This window comes from Taudactylus pleione, unplaced genomic scaffold (genome assembly GCF_031769625.1).
Source record: "Taudactylus pleione unplaced genomic scaffold, aTauple2 ptg000117l, whole genome shotgun sequence".
Lineage (NCBI taxonomy): Eukaryota > Metazoa > Chordata > Amphibia > Anura > Myobatrachidae > Taudactylus > Taudactylus pleione.
The window spans coordinates 22,055,392-22,073,646 of record NW_028284519.1 but is presented as its reverse complement, the minus strand read 5'-3'; the positions used below and the strand labels follow the sequence as shown (position 1 = coordinate 22,073,646).

The window sequence follows — 18,255 nt, the reverse complement described above, 5'->3', positions numbered from 1 at the left end:
GGCGGGTCTCTAGTTCTATATAAAGCAGCCAATTCAGCCAAAAAGAACCTGACTGAAGTGTGGTATTAAAGACAGTCCATTATCATACCCACCATCTTAGATATCTTCAGTCCTGATAAGCACTTGGAAACTTTTACACATACATTTATGAGAGGAAGTTGCAGCTGCTTTATATAAAGAAGACTAGTGCTTGGATAGATTGTAAACATTTGAAAGTAAACTGAAGAGAAAAATAAAAAGATTGCTGCAAGTAAAGCTTTGAGGCCAATGACGGTGTAAGAACAAAAGACAATACATTTGAATGCTTTGCCGAAGGCACCAATCCTAGGACGGCTCTGTTATATTACCCTTTGTTTTTCTGCACACACACTCTAACGAGGTTGGTCTGATTCTGCAAATTGCCTCTTTGGACAAAAATAAGAAACCCAGGATGAACACAAGCCTTTGCCACCATAAATTCTATATACAGCCCTGGAGAAACACCTTGTTTACCTCAGTCTCTCATACAGCCAAAATGCAGGTTGCGTCTCGATAAATAACAATAATTAACTTTGAAAATGTCAGACTCCTTCTGTTCAGTGAAGGTAATTAGTTTCTGAGAAATCCACTTGCTAGCTGGTACTTCATCCTTAGGTACAAACATAATATGCATACAAGTATTTGATAAGATACAGGCGCACAACTTATGAGTGAAGAGGGTCCTTTTGCCCATATACCAGCCCTACATCACCATCTCATTCCGGATAGATTTAACATGCGTAAGACTGATCTGGCCGCGGTACACTCTCCCTGAAACAGAGAGCCAGTGGCGAGTCCAAACGCAACCTGCCTGAGGCTGCGCACTATATAGAAGTGCCTGGCTACCAGAGACAGAAAATCATGCCAAGGTGTGCTGATGGTGTTTTAAACGGAATTAGTATGTAATACCGACAGACAGAGGCGGTCAGAATCCTGATCCCTGGTCCCGACAGGGATAACATACCGACACTTGGTGGTTGGTATGCTAACTCTCCCCCTCCCCCTACCCTAACCCTCCCTCCCTGCTGCATGAACCTAACCCCCCCCCCCCCCAGTGCCTAAACCCTGTCCAGAGTGAAGACATTCCTTAGAGAACCTGATCCATGGTGACAAGAAGGCATTATACAGTTGACGCAGATTCATTCTGTGAGTCCCCTTTTCCCATACATCCCAAAAGTGTTCCATTGGATTAGGACTATGAAGTACGCTGAAATCATTGTTGTAGAACCTGCATGTTTATGGAATCAGCTTGAGATAATGTATGCTAATTTTGACCCTACCATCTGCTTGTCACAGCAGAGATTAAGTTTTGTCAGACCAGTTGATGTTTTTCCAATCTTCAACTGTCCAGTGTTCGGGAGTGTGCCCCACTGTAGCCTTTCCCATTCATAGCCGACAGCCGTGTGATCTGTTGATGTCAACTTCATGTTAGCTTGAACCAAGGTCATTATCCTTTGACTCTCAATAACCAGTCATTTTCACCCACATAAATGCCGTGCACTGTTTTATTTTGCGCATCAATCACTCTAGAGACTGTTGTGCATGAAAATACCAGGAGAATCACCAGCTTATGAGATACACAAACCACCATGTCTGTCACAAACAATCATTCTACAGTCATAGGGGTCTAAGTACTAAGCCTAGGAGAGTTAAAAAGAAATAAAATAAAAAAATTCAAACAGCCTGTAAAGTGATAGGTAGCAGCTGATTGGTTGGTACTTTACCTCCATGGCTTAGCACATAGGCCCCATAGTCACTTAGAGCACATGCCATTCCCATTGCTGTGTTTGGTCTAAAACAAATCATGTCTGCATGCTTTATGCATTGAGCTGCTGCCACATGATTGGCTGTGCCAATATGTACAATAATATGCAGGTGGTACAAGTTTATCTATTGTGCGACCCAATATATCTGAAGGATTTAAAATTGATCTGCACTATGTTGGGAACTTTATTGCCCCATCATACGAGGTATTCAATACTCCAAGGCAATCCCCTGAAGGACAATACAATACCAACAGACTTTGTGGGAGGAGAACCTTTCTGTACAGATCCCTTGGGAAACGAGACTTCAAAATCAATCCACACCATCTCGTTGCAGAATCAATCACTGTTGGACATAGGTGTAAATGCTGTCTAATATCTATTATCACTCTACAAACAGTGAGTTCACAACTACAGAGGTGTCCTTAGTTACTCATTACGGGGAGAATTTACAAAGCAGCGGCTTCTGTAAGCCGCTGTTTCCCGGCGAGTTGCAGGTACATATGTAAAACGGCACCTGGAGTCAGTGTAGAGCATGGCGTGCTTTACACTGGCTCCAGGTGCCGTTTTAAATGTGTACCTGCAACTCGCCGGGAAACAGCGGCTTACAGAAGCCGCTGCTTTGTAAATTCTCTCTATAGTCTCAATACACCATGCGGCACAAGATACCTGGTGCGAGTGTGCTGCAAAGTCCCGTGTAACTCTGCTAGCGTCGGGCGTCTGTTTTGCCAAAAATGTGTCTTAGTCGCAATGTAATGCAACTAGGACGCACCAGAAGACTGCGCTTATTAATTAGATATGTGACACTTATATATCTGTGTACGGCGGAGTCTGTAAACAAAGCACAACGGAAAAAAGTCCCAGCTGCTGCATGGTAACACTTTGTATACAGATTCCGAGATTCAGTCACACGCAGATGTACAAGTGTCGCATAAGAAAATAATCAGTGCAGGTTCCTGGTGCGTCCTAGTCACATTTTCATCCAAAAAAAGTCACATAAAAAAGGACACATCTGTATATATGTATATGATATTAGCCTGTAAATTTTATTACCACAGTGTACAATATTGGTTTCTTTTTTTTTTGTTTCTTTTTTAATTGAAGGTCAAGAAGCACCGAAACCACCTGTCCTATTACATTTATCTAACACATGGGGAGATGTAATAAGGGATGATATGTGTAAAATCAAAATGCGCACGTTATGTGTTGCCGTTACCTCTTCCCTGCATTTAGTAGCGCAGGGAAGTGATCGGAATGACAGCTAAGCGCCCTGTCATTATCGGCGCTGCTATCCCTATATAGGACACCAAAGTGGTGAGGCAATGAGGCACCAACCAATCCATCAACTGTAGCTATGGATTTAAACAGCTGCAGCTGTCATTGCCGCAGCACAGCACTGTCCCAGGTGCCGATACATGCAGCCAGGGACCGTCCTTACAAAAAAAAATCAGTTTATATTTTTTCCCCAAAAACAGTGCGAGTGTCGCTGGGGATTTCTGGCCAAACATGCGCAGATTCACTGCAAGTGACAGTCAGATGCCGAAAGAGTGTGATTCGCCGGACAGGTGAATGAGGTCTCTTACTTCAGCAAATCAAGTAATAATACATGCACACGGTGTCTGAACCTGCTTCACAGCAATAATAGGCAAAGCAGGTCCAGGCATTTACCGCCAATTAGCTGCCCCATCATTCAGCTCCCTCACAGTCTTTGAATGGTTGCTTTGGGCAAATCCTCCACTTTTCCTCTCTCCAAGGCTTAATACATCTCCCATTGGGTGAGTTGCGGTAATAATAGTACTATGCAGGAGGGTGCCAGTCTGCCAATCAGAAGCTAGTCATGTCCAGATTCTCTGCTGGTCAAAGGTGATTACAGAAGGGAACAGCAGAGGTAAGAAGTACCAGGATCCTACTCATAAAAGGTAACTGTAGGGGTCCCAGAGAACCCACCTGCAGAAAAGTACTAATGAGCCGGTCTGAATATTTCTGACTGAGATAGATTAGTCTGTATAATGCAAGGATACATTATGCAATTGTATCTGTGTATATTAGACTGTGTTCTATTCAAGTGATTTTCCTGAAAGTCACGTATACAGTTTGTCTATGAACAAGTCTGTCCTTTAGCAATCATTATACATATTACCTATTTGAAATGTTTGAGTCTATGAACATAACAAACATTAAAACATCAGTTATCAGCTGAAGAGTCCATCTAATCTCAGCACTGTATTGCCTACACATCACAACAAAGGCTTTGCTGTATCTGTCTCCTAAATCCCAAATGAGTCTTTTGTGTCTTTTTTATTGTTGAGATTGCTAGGCCTTATTTTCCCATTATCTCACAGTATAAATATATTAGCTAAACCTGAATATATTTAGCAGTATTTGAGCTTACCAGAAAATTCTGAATAATAAAAACATACCAGCAGATGCTGTGAAATTGTTATACACATGGTGAATTGTGTAATACAGAGGAGTGAATGAATAGGATTTATGATGACGTACACAGAGGTAATGTGCCACAGAACCTGGAAACCCACACTACAGAATGAACACACAGGTCACTGGGGATTATAGGTCCTCAGAATAAAACACCAGCAGCGAGAAGTTCACAGAGGTCATGTCTTGGCCAAACAATTACCGTAAGTCACAATGCCACTGCCACTGTGTATACACGTTCCTTGAGGTTCCCTGTAGTGACTGAGGTTTGGAAGGATCAGCACTGTTACAAATGGATACACTGTGGGCACAAGACACTGAAAAGAAATACATTTCTTAGCTAAATAATAACATTTTAAAGTAGAAATAACAGTATATAACACTAAAGCTAGAAACTTGGGAAAATGGTCTTCAAAACGGGTTTCGGTCAGGGTGCCGATGCTAACTTTACCGGCACCGGAATACAGATACCGGTCATACCGGAGCCAGCATTCCGACCGCCGGGATGCCAAAGGTAAGTAGCTGGCTGGGGGGGGGGGGGTTAGGTTTAGGGTTAGGCACTTAGGGGGAGGGATAAGATTAGGGTGCGGGAAGGGAGAGGTTAGGTTCAGGTACTAGGGGTGGAGGTTAGGGTTAGGCACTAGGGGGAGGGTTAAGTTTAGGGTGCGGGGAGGGAGAGGTTAGGTTCAGGTACTAGGGGTGGAGGTTAGGGTTAGGCACTAGGGGGAGGGTTAAGTTTAGGGTGCGGGGAGGGAGAGGTTAGGTTCAGGTACTAGGGGTGGAGGTTAGGGTTAGGCACTAAAGAGGGAGGGTTAGTGTTAGCATACCGACCAACAAGTGTTGGTAAGTTAACCCTGTTGGGATCCCGACGCCGGGATTCTGAACACCAGGATAACGACTGTAGGTATTTCATACCGATCCCTTCAAAACACCTCCTAACAAATGGTTTTTAGCTTACCTTCTTTTTACTTCCAAATCTTGTTACTAGCAATGAACCCATAAATATAAAATACATAGAGAATTTAACTTTTGTAAGGTTTATCGGATTACTGTTAATTGACTTAATTAAAAATCAGGTGAGCACAATGTGTATCTGTGTGACTGCCCATTGCTGCATATATTAAAATGGAAGCATTGCATCCTTGACTATACCCAATTAAACTAGAGTTATGTTGCCTGGGGGCTCAGCAAGCTTAGTCTGCCCTTTAGCTTATACACTAATAACTGCTCTCTACCTTCCACTGTCAATGCTTTCATCTTCATACAGTTTAATTGACCTATCAAACAATTTAAATAACCGCAGGGCTGAAAAAGTTCTCTAATCCATCTAGGAAATAAATTAAAAAGCCAGGAATATTCTTTTTTCAGTAAGGGATTTTAACAAATCATCCTAATCTACATAGTAAAGTTAGAAAATAAACCTCCTAACAAACAATTTATCCCGAGAATCAGTGCCATGCTGGCCTCCCATGTGATGATCTGTCTGCCCAGCACTATTGTTGAATAAATGGACCTGGCCAATTTAAACAGCAATGGAAGGCCGAACAGAACAGATCCATTTGCCCGGTACAATGTCAAACAGCCAGTAGACAAGGGTGGTCTTAGTCAATTACTAAAAATCACAACCGAATGTCCGATTTCATGGAAACCCGAATTCATGAAAGAGTCAAAGCCAAACATTTTCAAACCATTATGTAGGAAGAATCTTAATCCAAACAAGTCATACAAAGCACAAATCAAGTATATGTGGCAAAAAGACAGTGGACAACGCAAGATAAATATTGTAGCTCCGAGCTAATGTGTATAAAGAAGCTCATTGTAAGAGATAGACTGATAATATGAAAGATTAAGGAATAAATATACTAAGAAGCGAGTCTGATCGAGAGGACAATCTCAGGAGAGTTTAGGCATGTTTTTCAGCTCGCAAATTTACTAAAGGCAAACTCTGGTCAGTTTGGGAGAGAGAGTTCTCTCTTCTCACTCGTAAAACTTGGGTGAGATCGCAAACTCGAATCTTATCACCATCGGGCAAACTCAGAAGTACTTTTCACCTAAAATATACAGCTCGCAAATTTACCAAGAATCGGGATGACAAGCTCGGGTGAGATGACAGCAAACTCTCTGCCAAATTGAAGTTTTAAGCACTCACCTCCGGAGCTGCAAGTTTGCCAGAAACATACACAGATCAGTGTGATTTGTGTATGTTTCTGCCAGTAAATATTAAAAATAGTGTTTTTTTTATTAATAAAAAAAAAAAATACGTAGAATCCCACCCCAAAAGCCATAACCAGCCCAGGACTTATCAGCCAGCCCTGGTTCCGAAAATTATGGGTAACAAAAATGAGTAGGGTGCCACCATAGTTTAGGAACCAGCACCAGGCTGCTCCCGACTGATCAGTGAGAACTGTCAGGAGCCGCCAGCCAATCAGCGGCCGTTAACTGTGGAGCGGATGCTGATTGGCTCAGCATCATGGGCCCCATGGGCCGGTCAGTGAGTCAGGGGCCGGACCCAATCAGCATCCACTCTACAGTTAGCGGCCGCTGATTGGCTGGCAGCTACTGACAGTTCTCACTGATCAGTCGGGAGACGGTTAGCAGTGTATGTGGTCACACATATAGACCGCTAATGGTAAGTATATGGATCAGGTACCAGTTTGATTTTTGCAAAGAACCCACTGGATGCTACGGAGACCAGCGCGAGGATGGAGGAGAGTATAGAACATCTGGCAGCAGGTAAGTATGTGTGAATGGGACAGGTAGGTATGTAATAAAATTTTACTGTATACGGTGTGTGTTGTGTCTTTCTTTAACCATTTATTTTACAGTGGAGGTACGTGCGCCGACCGCCTGCTGGCACTTGTAGTTCCACTGTAAAATACAATAGTTTACTACTATTTAACACTTTATTACCCCTGTACCCACACAGCCCAGGGTTGTGGGGAAGAGCCCCGTGTTCAGACCAAGCCTGGGGTTTTTGGAGAGGGGGGACTCCTTCTTGGGGGGTCCCCACCTCCCCTGAGATCCCCGGGCTTGGCCTGACCGGCTTGAGGTGAGAATGCTTTGGCCATGGAGACCCGGTAATAGGGTCTCCTGGCTGTGGCATTACATCCCGGTCGGTTTGGGTCCGGTGCTGGTTTTAAATATAGGGGGACCCCTACGCAATTCCTCCCCCCCTCTATATTTAAAACCAGGACTGGCCCTACAGCCTGGTGCCGGTTCCTAAATTGGGGTGGACCCCTACTCGTTTTGTTCCCCGTAAGTTTAGGAACCAGGACTGGCTGCCCAGTCCGGGGCTTGTTATGCTTTTGGGGGGAGGGGGGACCCTACGTAATTTTAAAAAAAACAAAACAAAAAACATTTAACCCGTTTTTTACAGGTACAACACACAAGCAGCCTTCACATATCTCACTGATATGTGCAGGCTACTAGCTCGGGGGAGTTTTGCAGTGAAAACACACTGCAATCTCGGGTGAGTAATCTCATCAAAGCTTGCTACTCGGGGGAGATATCTCGATCTGCTTCACCATCGGAAAACTCACTTCTTAGTAAACTTGAGAGATGAAAAACGGGAAAGTCACCTGAGATTCGGCAATGCAAATAAGAGATTAAAAAAAAAAAAACTCGACCAATTTCGATTCTTAGTAAATTTACCCCTGAGTGCTACATGAAATCAGTGTTATTAATTAGTGGCACCTGTAAAAAAGAATAATTGGTTATTATTAGCTTTATAGCGCCTTATGGAGAGTTGAAATATGGTGGGTCCCATTCCAAAGTCACTTTTTTAGTAAGAGTAAGGACAAAGCAAGTAGAGGAAGTTTCCAAGTAGGTAGATTAGAAGAGCCATTAATTTACACTCACGTGACTGAACAATTTTATAAGGGCACGGTCATGCCCTTATATTAATGCTGAATCGAAAAAAACAAAATTCGTCTTAATTTTGTAGTCTTTCTCCGCTGCAGGTGGCCCAGTTTGCTGCTCCAAACCCTGATGGTTAATACATTTTAAAAAAGCAATGAAATTCCATAGCCAAAAAACCTTACAGTTTCACATGTCACAATAAGGCTTCTTAGGCATGATCTGAAATTTCACAAAACCTACTGAATTTCTGCCACTCAAACTTAAAAAAGCAATGAAATTACGATCATTAAGGCCGACGCTTTAATGGACATGTTCTTTGTGCAATACAAATATGGTATGCAATCACACCCTGTGGTTAACTGCAGATTCAATGACTCACAAAATGGTGGAGCTGCTAATTCACAGAATTGTGTGCTCATTAGAATACACACATGCAGTCTATGCAACTGAGATCTGAGCAGAAGATAGAGCTGCGCAGAAGGGATAAGAGTGGTGTGGATGGGGGGAGGAGACAGAGCGGTGTGTATGGGGGGAGAAAGAAAGGCGTGAAGAGGGGGGAGAGGAGATTAAGCAACACAGATGGGGGGAAGCCAAAGTGATGCAGATGGGTTTTCAAAACAGTGGTGCGGATCGAGGGGGCTGGGGACAAAGTGATACAGATAGGTGGAAAACAGTGGTGCGGATGGGGGGGAGGGGGGACAGAGTGGCACAGTTTGGGGGACAGAGCGACATGGATGGAGGGTACATAGTGGACACAGGAAGACAGCAGCGAAGATAGGTAACGACAGATTGGTGCGGATGAGGGAACACAGGCTAGCACAAATGGGAGAACACACAACAGTAGGGATTGGGGAAGACAGATTGTTATGGATGGGAGGGAAGACAGGTGGTGAGGGGGCGGGGGGAGACTGAATGGCGCTGTTGGTGGGGACAGAGTGGTGCAGATGGAGGAAGAAAGAGTGGAATAGATGAGGGGAAGACAGAGTGGCGTAGCTGGGGGGAAGGAAGTGGTGCAGATGGAAGGAAACAGAGTGGCATGGATGTAGGAAGAAAGGGTGGCACTGATGGGGAAAGACAGATTGGTGCGGATGAGGGAATACAGACTAGCACAGTTGAGAGACCACACAGCAGTAGGGATTGAAGAAGATACAGCAGCATAGAGAATTATAGGGGAAGGAAGTGTAGATGCATAGAAACAGTATGATCGTTTTAGCAATTAGGGACCTGCATGAGATGGATATATTCTGCATGAGATGGATGTATGGAGTGAGGAGGATATTGGAACCCAGTGGGACTGTTGTGGTGACCGAATGGAAAGATTGTGGGCACTGAGTGGGATGTGGGAGCCACATAACTGCTCAGACCTCAGTAGCATATACTGTGTGTGTGTATTCCAATGAACACCCAATTTTGTGAATTAGCAGCTCCATCATTTTTTGAGTGACAGCAATCTCACTCTGTGAGAGTTCTGAATCTGTAGTTAACCACAGGGTGTGATGGCATACCATATCTGTATTGCACAAGGAACATGCCCATTAAGGCGTAAGCCTTAATGATTGGAATTTCATTGCTTTTTTAGTCTGAGTAGCAGAAACACAGTAGGTTTTGTGAAATATATATATATATATTCAGGGTATTATTTGGACTGAGAAAGTGATTGTAAGCAAGAATATTGTCATTGCATAAGTCGCAAAGATATAGAGGTAGTTTCTCCCTACAAATAATCAACATACAGTAGAACAAGCCTGTCCAACTGGCAGCCCACAGACCAAACACAACGGGAGGAACTCAATAATTTTTTCATGGCCGCAGCTCCCTTCCAAACTGACGGGGGCAATTCAATTGTTTGTGCCACTGAGTGTGAGTGCAGCGGGGCCTATCACTTATCGCAGATTTTGTGCCAAAAATCTAGGGGTTCAGCCGCGTAGTGGCTAATCCTGTCTAAAGCGACCCAAAACCAGGGGGACAATAAGGTTAAGGTGCCCAGAACCAATTGAATAGCTCCCGTCAGTTTAGACGGTAGTTGCGGCTGCGAAAAAAACCCAAAACTGAATCATCCCCCCCAATTTTTTTTTAAAGGCCCCGGCAACTCCTGACAACCCGAACAGACTTTATAGTATGACAATTTTTCTGTCCCCCCCCCCCCCCCCCCCATGGCATTTGGCCAAGAAGCACATTGCATATCGGCACTGCATGTCAGGATGCAGAATTTAAATCACAACCCTATGTACGTATAGACCTGTTTTACATGTAATATTTCTTGTACACTGACTGAGTGAATAAAACCAATAGAAATACTCCCACATGCTTCCACCACTAATGAGGTATGATTAAAAAAATAAAACAAGACATACACGTGAATCAGACTAAACACATCAGTGTGACTAGACTATCCATTTTCCATTCAGATCAAACACACCTGACTTTCAGTATCTCTATCTGTTCACATTGCTGCTAATGAACTGGAAATGATTTACAGAGACTACTTCTGTTGTGTCCCAATCATGCAATGCTGCAGTATTAATGTAGTGAAAGTAGAGTCACTGGGCTGGTTTCAAGTACAAATTTAATAAACGTCAACAGATAACTAAAATATGGTTAGAGAAAGTGTTCATCCCGAAATACTGCATAAACAGAGTTGGAATTGTCTGTAGAAGACTGTGTATTAAATCATTAAAGACTCTAGACCATGGAACTCAAGTATTAAAGAGTTATTATTTTAACCTTCTAGTCGGGGGACATGAGGATCCCTCTAAATTCTGGCAGCTGCCAAGTAGAGGGTCTGGAAAAGGACAAACTTTAGAACAAAGGCACAAAATTAATTTGGTTGCCATAACCAATGATTATAAGGGATAGTTTATGGGACACTTCATTAGTTCATTCAGTGACTTTAAAAGATAAAAGATGAAAATGACTATTGGGTCTATCAAAAGCAAGAAAGCAAATCAAATTATTCAATAAATTAAATTACATGTATAAATGAATATACAAATATCTCTAACATATGTTCTAATCTATGTCATTGTTAAAAGCATATAGATAAAATTAGACAGCCAATGACTGCCATGCAAACCCATAAAGATCAACCAACGGAACCTCTAAATGCTATCAGTTCATTATCCTAAGACACAGTCTGGCAGTGGGTACTGTAGTTAGGGGTCTGCAAGTCTGGGTAGAATTCCAAATTCTATGATCCTTAGCAAATCAATGGCTGATGATTAGCCAATCAGTTAGCAAACCACTTGGCATTGTGAAATGCGTGTGCTAATCACAGCCACTTTTTTTGGAAAGTTTCATTCTCAAAGAAACAGATTAAAAAAAAATGTCCCATAGGCAAACCGAGAAATGTTTTTAAGAACCAGATAATTTGTGACTTTGCGAGGATCATAAACTATATTTAAAGGCTGCAGACAACATGCGCTAGAGGAAAAGACTAGCAGATATAACCAGGGAGGTAATGACAAAGACTCACCCGTCGTTCCTTGTCACCATATTCAATGCCCAGGGTGTCCATGGCACGAACAATGGCTGCCAGGGACTGGATAGTGTTACTATAAACCACAGGCTTGTACTGCTTGACATCTTCCCCTGAGAAGCCATCTTCATGGATAATTCTGCAAAAGAACAGAACACATTTTCATTAAAACGATCAAAAAGTATAGCAAAGAAAACTATATTTAGAAAATACATACATACATATATATACAAACACAGGAAGGAACACATATACATATGTTGGAAGGAAGCAACCACCCTCCTCGTGTAGCACATGACTGGGTGATGGCCTATACTGAAATAATATGTAGAACAATATAAGATGATTTCAATACTAAGATTCCTGTAGCAGCTCCAGTGAAACCGACAAACCGGCAATAACAAATCTTCCAATGAAAGTAGGAGTTCCACGGCAGCCTCTACTCGCTAACCATTCTATAGCTCTGCATGAATTATTAATTGTAGAGGACACCCCATTAAACCAAGTGCTTGAATGAAGCAGCTCAGATTACAGGAAACTGGGTCCATCAACGTTATGGGCTGAGGTTTTATAAATATAGATTAATAGCCACTGCGTAAGTGCTCTGAAACCACTTAAAATGTCAATCTCTGATTTAAAGCTGTTTGGAGACCCAGCGCAAAGCAAAGATATCGTATATAGTGTTAGGGGATGCTTAGAAGGGAAGATCACAGACAAGTAATGGACAAACGTCTTATTCTTTTAGGGCATGTCGCAGGACGCTCAGTGGTAACGCACTCTGGATTAAAGATTTACATGACAGCCAATGCAGTGAAAATGAAAGAAGGTATGCAAACCAGGCAAACAAATGATGATATGAGTAATAGAATTCAGTCTATGACACTTACAGCACAAACAAACATATGTAAGAATTCAATATAAGTTACCGTATCTGTGATCGCATAAACCAGGCAAACCCAACAGCTTACTGCAAATTATACACTATAATAGAATCCCTTGGTTTGATGTTTTTTTACAAACGTAGAAATGACCATCATACTGGCATTACGGGACCCAATTATTAAGCTCAGGGGCAGAATGCTCCAATAAGCAGCTATCTCGGCGAATGCTATAACCCGTACAGTCACTGGTGATCACAGCGTCAAAGCTCCAGACTGCCAAGTGCTATCCTGACTGTGTTTCAGCACATTCACAGCCGTAAGCCGCGTACACACTAGACGATAAGTTCAACGATTGGAACGCTAATGATATAGTCATCGTTCATCACATCCAATATCGTCCAGTGTGTACGCAGTGAACGACCAACGATGCGCGCTCCCGCGGGTCGTTGAAGATGTCGTTCATAGCCTGAACATGCAGGCCAACCTGACGATATTGTCAGGTTGTGCATGTTCAGGGAGGGAGGGTGTCGGCACTGAACGATATCGTTAAGGAAATCGTTCAGTGTGTGCCCAATGTCGTTACCGACATTGAGCTCGGCACTGCAGGGGAAACACTAGACGATAATCACTCAGAGTATATCATCTAGTGTGTATGTGGCATTAGGATGGACATGCTCACAAAGAATGGGAGAGATCGGAAGGGAACACTCTTCACAGTCTGACAGATGGCACAGTCTGACATCTACCATGTGTTAAAAAGCTACACTAATTACATGTGATAATCATTAATGTGGAAATAATTTTACATAAATATTGGGGGTAAAAGGTAAGCCCCTTACAGCTATTTCTATATAAATATTGGGGGTAAAAGGTAAACCCCTTACACCTATTGCTATATAAATATTGGGGGTAAAAGGTAAGCCCCTTACGCCTATTGCTATATAAATATTGGGGGTGAAAGGTAAGCCCCTTACAGCTATTACTATATAAATATTGGGGGTAAAAGGTAAGCCCCTTACACCTATTGCTATATAAATATTGGGGGTAAAAGGTAAGCCCCTTACAGCTATTGCTATATAAATATTGGGGGTGAAAGGTAAGCCCCTTACAGCTATTACTATATAAATATTGGGGGTAAAAGGTAAGCCCCTTACAGCTATTGCTATATAAATATTGGGGGTAAAAGGTAAGCCCCTTACAGCTATTGCTATATAAATATTGGGGGTGAAAGGTAAGCCCCTTACAGCTATTGCTATATAAATATTGGGGGTGAAAGGTAAGCCCCTTACAGCTATTGCTATATAAATATTGGGGGTAAAAGGTAAGCCCCTTACAGCTATTGCTATATAAATAAATATTGGGGGTAAAAGGTAAGCCCCTTACAGCTATTGCTATATAAATATTTAAGGGTAAAAGGTAAGCCCTTTACAGCTATTGCTATATAAATATTGAGGGTAAAAGGTAAGCCCCTTACACCTATCACTATATTAATATTGGGGGTAAAAGGTAAGCCCCTTACACCTATCACTATATAAATTTTGGAGCGTAAAAGGTAAGCCCCTTACACCTATCACTATATAAATATTGTGGGTAAATGGTAAGCCCCTTACACCTATCACTATATTAATATTGGGGGTAAAAGGTAAGCCCCTTACAGCTATAGCTATATAAATATTGAGGGTAAAAGGTAAGCCCCTTACACCTATCACTATATAAATATTGGGGGCAAAAGGTAAGCCCCTTACACCTATTTCTACATAAATATTGAGGGTAAACGGTAAGCCTCTTATACTTATCGCTAAATAAATATTGGGGGCAAAAAGGCTACTGACCGTTGTATTAAAAGGGTTAGGAAAAGCACCGGGGAAAAAAAAGCCAATGTGGTTTACAAAAGAGATATCAACTAGTGTGAAAGCAAAAAAGATGGCTTTTAGAAAATATAAGCAAACTCAAAATAATAAAGACAAAAGGGTGCATCTTTGCAAGAAGGAAGGAGGCTAAGAAGGTGATTAGGCGTGCAAAGGCAGAAACGGAGGAGAAAATGGCCCAGTCAGTGGATAAAGGGGACAAAACTATATTAAGTATAAAAGTGAAAGGAGGAAGTCAAATGGAGGAATGATAACACTTAAGGCAGAGTACATGATAGAGGGAGACAAAGAAATAGAAATAACAGATTCAAATAATTATTTTTGTTCAGTATTCACTACAGAAGGAGAGGGGAAGGGCCCACAGTAAATTCATTAATAAAAATGAGCTACATGAAAGTACAATTACAGAGTAGAGGATCCTAACAGAACTCTCAAAACTGAAAGTGGATAAATCAGGGGTTGGGAACCTTTTTCCTGCCGAGGGCCATTTTGATATATAGAACATTATTCTAGGGCCCTGTGCCAGCCATGCCCCCTCCGTGTGATGTCACACGGGGGTGGCACCACAGTCGCCGGTAATTACAACAATACCCCGTGCATCATGAGGATGCTCCGGGGAGCTGTAAGGGCAGCGGAGAATGCTCCAGGTGGCGCTGCCGCATAGATTCTGACTGCAGGGTGCCATTCTAGGTACAGTGCTAGCCAGATGAGGCTAACAGAAAAAAGCTCAGAGGGCCAGACCAAATGATTCCGCTGGCCTTATACGGCCCCCTGGGCCTGAGGTTCCCCATCCCTGGGATAAATCAATAGGGCCGGATGGGATACAATCAGGGATACTAAAAGAGCTTAACAGGGTTCTGGTAACACCATTAACAAAATTATTTAACCATTCGCTAGTATCAGGAGGGATTCCAGGGGACTGGAACAGAACAAATGTAATACCACTGTACAAAAGTGGAAGCAAAGAAGAAGCAAGTAACTACAGACCAGTAAGCCTTACAGCAGTAGTGGGAAAAATAATGGAAACACTATTAAAATAAAGAGTGGTGGAATATCTAAAATCCAACAATTTACAGGATCCCAAACAGCATGGATTTACTCAGGGGAGATCGTGCCAAACAAATATCTTATTGACTTTTTTTGACTGGGTGACAAAAGTAATAGATCAAGGGAGGGCCGTAAATGTACCTCATCTAGACTTTAGTAAGGATTTTGACACGGTCCCACATCGCAGACTGATAAATAAACTGGAAAACTTGGGATTGGATTCTATGACTGTTGAATGGATAAGATCTTGGTTGCAGGATAGGAAACAGACAGGTGTAGTAAATGGAGTGTATTCACAGGAGGGAAAGGTTACCAGTGGAGTACTCCAGGGATCTGTACTTGGTCCAGTGCTGTTTAATATCTATGTTAGTGATATTGCAAATGGTATTGAAGGGAAAGTATGCCTTTTTGCAGATGACACAAACGTATGCAACCGGGTAGACACACCAGGAGGGGTAAACAAATGACTGAGCATCTGGGTAGACTAGAGGAATGGGCAAAGAACATGGCAACTACAGTTTAATGTAAAAAAAATGCAAAACCATGCACTTGGGTCTCAATAACCTAAAGGCTAAATATAGGATCAAGGACACTATATTGGAAAATACAGAGGAGGACAGGGATTTAGGAGTCACCATTTCAGATGACTTGAAGGAAGACAAGCAATGCACCAAAGCATTGAGGAAGGCAAGTCAGATGCTTGGTTACATAGGGAGAGGAATCAGTAGCAGGAAAAAAAGAAGTGATAATGCAACTGTATAGGTCATTGGTACGGCCTCATCTAGAATCCTGTGTTCAGTTCTGGAGGCCATATCTCCAGAAGGATATAAATACATTAGGTACAAAGAAGGGCAACTAAAAAGGTGCATGGCCTACAGCACAGAACTTAACCGGAAAGACTAAAAGATCTTTATATGTATAGTTTGAAGCAAAGGGAAAGGGGGGACATGATAGAAACTTTCAAATACATGAAGGATTTTAACAAGGGACAGGAGGGAGACATTCTTCAAAGGAAGAGAAGTACAAGAACACGAGGACATGTACTGAGACTAGAGGGAGGTAGGCTCAGAGGAAATTTGAGGAAAAACTACTTCACAAAAAGAGTAGTTGATAAGTGGAATAGCCTCCCATCAGAGCTAGTTGAAGCTAAGACGGTTGAACAATTTATACACGCTTGGGATAAGCATATGAATATCCTTAAGAGAGACCTATGGAGCAAATAGGGTTTAAGTTGGCAAAAGGATAAATGAAAAGGGGTAGACTAGATGGGCCAAGTCGTTCTTATCTGCCGTCACATTCTATGTTTCTTACACCTATCCCTATGATGTAACAATACTTTACCTGGAAAGCTATCCTAAATTGTTATCGTCACTGGTATGAGGTGCATGAATAGATCACTCACCTCATCACAGATGCATTCCTCTACCCTGGCCAGCTTACGTGTGTGGGCAGTTAGTGACTAAGTGGTCGCTGCTCATGCAGGTTTTACAGGAAAGCATTTCCTTGTGTAGACGCAGGTAATGTTGCATGGTGGGTGTACAATACAAATACAATAAATTGGGCACCAGATTGTTTCTATCCCCAAATAGGTTACATGACTACTATTCCAAAATATGTTTCACAACTTTTATTCCAAAATGTTACATGACACCTCCAGCACATTACTTGGCTGCAAAATGTCTACAACTCCTTCTACCCTCCTACACAGTACTTCTACTGTATGAGAATGAAAATCTATCAATGATTTACAGTTCATAGGCATACTGTACACTCTTTGAGGGACTGAGTCTGAGTCCTATGGGAGAAAACTCAGATTATATAGAGTTACTTATCACTCTGCATTCTCCTCATAAGGCTTTATAGAGGTCTATTATTAATCACTGCTCAGCTGGTCTTTACTCTATATCCGCTCAGCTTCTCTTTGCTATACCTCTGCAGTGCTTCCCCTCAGACTTTGGGGCTTCTAAATTGCCTCAGCCCTTCCTCACTTAGGGCATCACCAGCTCTTTACCTTTATTATGGTGCTTCCATCTTCCTATCTAGTTTATCCTCGCTGTCTCTGCAGTGACGCTTCTCCTTACAGAGACTGGTGAGGGTTTTTTTTGTAAGTGCGGACTCTCCCTCTCTAGTCATAATACTCCATAACTGGACTCATGCCCCCTATTCATGGGCAACTTTCCCTTTTTCATGTATGGGCTCTTTGTCCCTGCTTTGTGTGGCATTTCCTCCTCACAACATACTTCACATCAACAATTTAGGGCACTGGGGGACCCCAGGAATGATGGCTATGCAAGCGATGGAATATCCGATTGCTGTGAGGTAGCAATGGATTATTTTTTTATTGGTACGTATATCCCCAACCCCTTCTGTGCCGCTAACTCCTAAAAAATCTTCCCCACATACACAGGCAGATTTAGGGGTCAGACAATATGACTGGGTATCCGTCCCATCCCTTCAGGCGTCTAGTGAGACTCCTACTGCTTGCTGATGCCTTTTTTTGGACTTTCACTGGCTTTTATTGCGAGCCAAGAACCTCCTCTTCCAGGCTTCCAGAATGCACATGCCAATGCTCCCAAGACTCCCCCTGATAGGAAACCTAAAATTTCAGGCTCCTAGACTGCACATGTGCCTGCTCCTGAGACTCCCCATGATATGAACCAACTCTCCTGGACTACACATGTGCCTGCTCCTGAGACTCCCCCTGATATGAACCAACTCTCCTGAACTACACATGTGCCTGCTCCTGAGACTCCCCCTGATATGAACCAACTCTCCTGGACTAAACATGTGCCTGCTCCCAAGAATCCCCCTGATACGAACTAACTCTCCCAGGCTGTACATGCTCCAGCTCCTGTTACATACCCTGATCCACCATGAAGGACATAGTCTTTTTGTTCTGTATCCAAAAA

The 18,255-nt window shown here is 42.5% G+C and overlaps 1 protein-coding gene across 3 annotated transcripts in view; it reads right to left on the bottom strand.

Moving 5' to 3' along the window:
• Positions 1-18,255, bottom strand: part of GNAO1 (G protein subunit alpha o1) — a 220,759-nt gene that overhangs the window by 117,026 nt on the left and 85,478 nt on the right. For all 3 annotated transcript variants that reach the window (XM_088471918.1, XM_088471919.1, XM_088471917.1), the window contains exon 3: positions 11,548-11,689. In XM_088471918.1, the coding sequence (XP_088328044.1) occupies positions 11,548-11,689 (142 nt within the window). The remainder of the gene's footprint in view (positions 1-11,547; positions 11,690-18,255) is intronic.